This window comes from Athene cunicularia, unplaced genomic scaffold (assembly GCF_003259725.1).
Source record: "Athene cunicularia isolate RWA unplaced genomic scaffold, athCun1 SCF_283, whole genome shotgun sequence".
NCBI classification, from domain to species: Eukaryota; Metazoa; Chordata; class Aves; order Strigiformes; family Strigidae; genus Athene; species Athene cunicularia.
The window spans coordinates 1-5,032 of NW_020799359.1; the positions used below are offsets into that span (position 1 = coordinate 1).

At 65.3% G+C, this 5,032-nt stretch overlaps 1 protein-coding gene across 1 annotated transcript; it reads left to right on the top strand.

Moving 5' to 3' along the window:
• Positions 1–2,534: 2,534 nt before the first annotated feature.
• Positions 2,535–4,809, top strand: LOC113490763 (neurabin-2-like; the record flags this gene model as incomplete). The annotated part of the gene is made up of 7 exons (XM_026867333.1): positions 2,535–2,791; positions 2,917–3,037; positions 3,205–3,309; positions 3,732–3,867; positions 4,017–4,169; positions 4,276–4,329; positions 4,576–4,809. Coding segments are annotated over 7 exons (1,060 nt in total), but the record flags the coding sequence as incomplete, so codon positions are not given.
• Positions 4,810–5,032: the final 223 nt, after the last annotated feature.

Sequence of the window (5,032 nt, forward strand, 5' to 3'; positions counted from 1 at the left end):
TTGCCCCCCGCCATGGCCTAGCCCGGCGCCCAGAACCGTTTCGGGAAGTGGAGGAAGGGGAAGTGTCCTGGCGGCACGGCCGGGTGGGGGACAGCATCATCCATGGCCCCCCCCACCCCGTTCCCCGGCAGGGACCTGGGCTGGGTTTGGGGTGCCCATCTGGGATATTCCCCCGGCGATGGGGTGGGGGGAGAAGGGGCCCTGCGTCTATTTTGGGGTGCGATCTCCTCTTCGAATCCCCCCGACCGGAGGAGCAGCAATTGCTTTGTGCCGGAGCTGGGTTATTTTTAGAGCCCCGGCCTATATTCTGGCTCTGAGTCAGAGCGGGTGGGTGGCCCCACCTGGGACGGGGGGACGGGGACCGCCGTGGCCCGGCCAGGGGACAGCGGTGACAACGTGCTGGGTGGCTGCGTGGTGCGGGGGGTCTTGGTCCTGCGGGAACCGGCCAGCCAGGCCCTGGGAAGGGTGTTTCCCCCTCCATGAATGAGCAGCTGGGCTTTTTTTGGGGTGTTCTGCTCCCCCCAGCACAGCCTTCAGCCTCTCGCTTTTACCCACGTCCCACCTCGGGGTGATGGAGGGGGTCTCATGTGTGCGGGTGGGGAGGGGACCCTGGTGTCCGAGCACCCCGGCTCCCCCTCCCTGGGTGCATGGGTGATGCTCAGCCCCCCAAACCCTCTGCAGAGGCTGGGGCCAGGAGCGCTGGGCACCCCCACCCAGCCCCAGCATGAGGCCCACTGCGACCACCCCGTGCCCAGGGAGGGGGGCACGGGCCACTAGCCCCTTCCCCATGGCATGTGCCAGCTCTGACTTCTCCCTTGGAACCCGCTCCAGGCCCCCCGCATGTCCCAAACCCCCCAGGACCTGGGGACGGGGTGGGGGACACAGCAGGACGAGCTGGTCCATGTGCCCGTGGCTGTGGGCTCAGTTGCCCGCAGGCCCCTGGGAACTGCGTGTGGGCAAGGGGGGATTGGACGCATGTCCCCTGCCCTGGTCGTCCCTGGCACCCCTGGGTGCCCACCTGGGTGGGTTCTGCCCATCTGTGGGTGTCACTGGGCTTTGTGTGACAGCCCTTGGCGCTCACCCCCGACACCCGCTGCCACGTTAGCCCTAATCCACTCGCCCCGGCGGCATCGCCAGGCCAGGGCACCTCCGGGGACATCTGCCAGGCTCAGCACCCACCCAGGCTGGCCCCATCCGGAGAGGGGTTCTGGCCGCCTCCCGGGGCGCAGGGACACAACACCTCACTCCCTCCAGCTCCAGGCTGGGGACATCGTCCTGATGGCACATCCAACCTTAGCCAGGAGCACCTCGGTGCCTGGCATGGTGGCACCCAGCCCCAGGGTGAGTGTGGGGGTGCCCCCAGCACCTCCTGAGCTGGTGTGGGAGGATTTGGAGCTGTTCTGGGCTGGGGGTCCATGTCCCCAGGGATTTGCCATGTTGGAGGACCATATGTGTGCGGCCATGACCTCTGTCCTGCTCCGACCTGCCACCCCTGCTCGGGTGCCCTCCCCAGCCCCAGACGGGGTCTGCCACGAGGCCTCAGCAGCCCCAGACATCCCTGTCCCTGCTCCCTTGGGATTGAGGGTGGTTGGGGACCTCTGTGTCCCCAGACACCCAGGAGGATGGGGACAGTCCCAGCCCCAAGGTTGACCCCTCCTCGGTGCCCAAGCAACCTGCAAGTGAAGCTCAATGGGGAGAGGTGGGCACAGGGGGATGGAGACCTGGGGACAGGTGTGACCTGTGGACCCCAGAGGCCCGCAGAGCCCCTGGTGCTCCCCATGCCTGAGGCATCCCTCCAGCTGAGTACACGGAGGCAAGAAGTTGAGCCTGCCAGGTAGAAACCCAGGGGAATAAAACAACCCCAAAGTTACGGTGGGATTTACCTCTCCCAGGCATGATGGCAGGTTTGGTCCCTGGGCTCTGGGCTGGCAGCCCAGGCTGGCACGGAGGTGCCCAGGCAGGGGTGGGGTGCAGGGAAGGGCAGAGGGGGTGAGGCTGCCCCAAGGGGAGAGCCCTTCCCTGCTCCCGTGGGGCAGTTTAGACCATGAGAAGGTGGTGGCTGAGAGCTGGGAGCCCCAGCCTGGGGAAGGGGTGATGGGAGGAGAGGGGGAACAAGCAGCTTCTGCCCTCCCCAAACTCTGTGATTGAGAATAGCCAGTGCTTGGACACTCCCTCCCCCCATGCCTCCATCCCTCCGTCCATCCCTCCATCCATCCATCCCTCCGTCCATCCCTCCATCCATCCATCCCTCCGTCCATCCCCATCCATCCATCCATCCATCCATCCATCCATCCATCCATCCCTCCATCCCTTCATCCATCCCCCATTCCATCCATCCACCCCTTCATCCATCTCTCTGTCCATTCACCCCTGTCTCATCCTTCCGTGCGGTGCAGAACAACAGCACCAACTCTGCTCCTGGGGCCACCCCCAAATCCTCAGTGCTTCCTCAAACTCCCCCTCACCCCATGGTGACTTGGCGGGATTCTCCAGTGTCTCATAGGCTCAGTAACAACCCCCATTCCCCTGCCCAGGGTTGCCCCCACCCCAGGATGCCCCCTCAGCTGTGGGTGCTGCTGGTGCCGGGGCAGTGGATGGCTGTGGTGTTTTCCCACCCTGTGCTGCTTCGTCGCTGAGCGGCTCCCTCTACCCTGGCAGGTCTTCAGCACTTACTCCAACGAAGACTATGACCGCCGCAATGAAGACGTTGACCCCATGGCTGCGTCGGCTGAGTACGAGCTGGAGAAGAGGGTGGAGCGGCTTGACCTCTTCCCTGTGGAGCTGGAGAAAGGTGGGTCCTCACCCCGATCTGCACCAGAGGAATCTGTCAGCGCCTTGGGGATGGGTTGGAGGTGACTCCATCGACACTGGGTGGCCACTGCCACCTCTCCAGGACATGGCTCTCTGTCTCCGCAGACTCCGAAGGGCTGGGGATCAGCATCATCGGCATGGGCGCGGGGGCCGACATGGGCCTGGAGAAGTTGGGCATCTTCGTCAAGACGGTGACGGAGGGTGGGGCGGCCCACCGGGACGGCAGGTAAGAGCTGCCCTGCCCGAAACACCCACCTGCTTCCCCACAAGGCCTAGGTAGTGCTGGAGGAGCTGGTGTGGGTGCAGGCAGATGTGCCAGATGTTCCCAGGGGTGGGAGATGCTGGGCAGGTGGGCAAGGGGTGGCCTCCTCGTGACAGTCCCCTTGTCCCCAGGATCCAGGTGAATGATCTCATCGTGGAGGTGGATGGCACCAGCTTGGTGGGGGTGACGCAGAGCTTCGCTGCCTCTGTCCTCAGGAACACCAAGGGCCGCGTCCGGTAGGGCCTGAGGCTGGGAGGTTTGAGGGGAGAGGGGCTGGGAGACCCCCACGGCCTGTGCTGGGCCACCTGTGACACCCTGTCCTGCAGCCTGTCCCCAAAGCACCCCAGCTCCCAGGCTGGGCTATCCCCAAAGCACCTCTGCACCCCTAGTCCCCATGCCCTGTGCCACCCTGTTAGTGCCCCCTGCCCCCCAAAATGCCCCCTCATCAACCCAGCATCCCCCCCAGCCCCCCAACTCATCCACAGGCCCCATAACATCTCCAAATTCACTACCCCCAACAGCACTGCCTGTCCCTGCAGGGGTGTCCCCTGGCTGAGCATCCCCACTGTCCCCTGGCTGTGCCACCCAGGTGTCCCCCACCCCAGGCGCCTCTGATTGGAGCCCCCCGATCCCCAGCTGAGCCCCGCTGTCCCCCCAGGTTCCTCATTGGGCGGGAGAAGCCAGGGGAGCAGAGCGAGGTGGCCCAGCTGATCCAGCAGACGCTGGAGCAGGAGCGGTGGCAGCGGGAGATGATCGAGCAGCGCTACACCCAGTACGCCGAGGACGATGAGGAGGTGAGGGGCACAGCACCCACCCAGGAGGAGACGGATGGGGTCCCCCCCACCTGATATGGGGCCGGTGACTCCGTTTCCCCAGGTGGGATGGGGTGGGGGTGCCAGGCTGGGGACCACCACATGCCAACGCTGGTCCGTGCCCTTCACAGACGGGCGAGTACGCCACGGACGAGGAGGAGGAGATGAGCCCCATGTTCCCCAGCGGGGAGATGGCCATCGAGGTGTTTGAGCTGGCCGAGAACGAGGACACGCTCTCCCCTGTGGAGATGGACCCTGAAAAACTGGTGCACAAGTTCAAGGAGGTGAGGAGGGGACGCGGGGGGGGAGGTGAGGGTGTTCCAGGGGAACTCGCCCCACATGCGGCAGCACTTCTGCCTGCCCCGTGTGAACACCCGACTCCTCTTGCAGCTCCAGATCAAGCATGCTGTCACCGAAGCCGAGATCCAGCAGCTGAAGAGGAAGGTGAGATGGTGCCCTGGCTCTCTGTGGGTGGGAGGGACCACCCCTCCATCTCCCCTGACCCCCCTGGATTTCCATCTCCCTGACCTCCCTGGATCTCCATCTCCCCTGACCCCCCTGGATCTCCATCTCCCCCTGCCCTCCTAGCTCCCCACATCTCCCCCCAGACCCCTCACCACGCCGTGCCGTGCCATGCCATGCCATGCCCGCTCCCTGGCCGTGCCGTGCCCTGACCCCGCTGTCCCCCAGCTGCAGTGCCTGGAGCAGGAGAAGGCACGCTGGCGGGCCGAGAAGGCCCAGCTGGAGCAGAGCGTGGAGGAGAACAAGGAGCGGATGGAGAAGCTGGAGGGGTACTGGATGGAGGCGCAGAACCTCTGCCAGGCCGTGGACGAGCACCTCAAGGAGACGCAGGCCCAGTACCAGACCCTGGAGCGCAAGTACAGCAAGGCCAAGAGGCTCATCAAGGAGTACCAGCAAAAGTGAGGGCAGCGCCGGGCCCTGGGCACCGTTCTCCCTCCCTGGGCGTGGAGCATCCCCCTGGGCATGGACCTATCGCAGGGGAACCAGCCTCTTCCTGGGCACCCCTTTTCCCTGGGCACGGGCTGTCCTTTGGGTATGGACCATCCTCTGGGCATGGACCGTGCCCTTGGTGTGGACCCACTCGTGGGGCACTGACCCCTTCCTGGGCACCCTTTGTCCTTGGGCG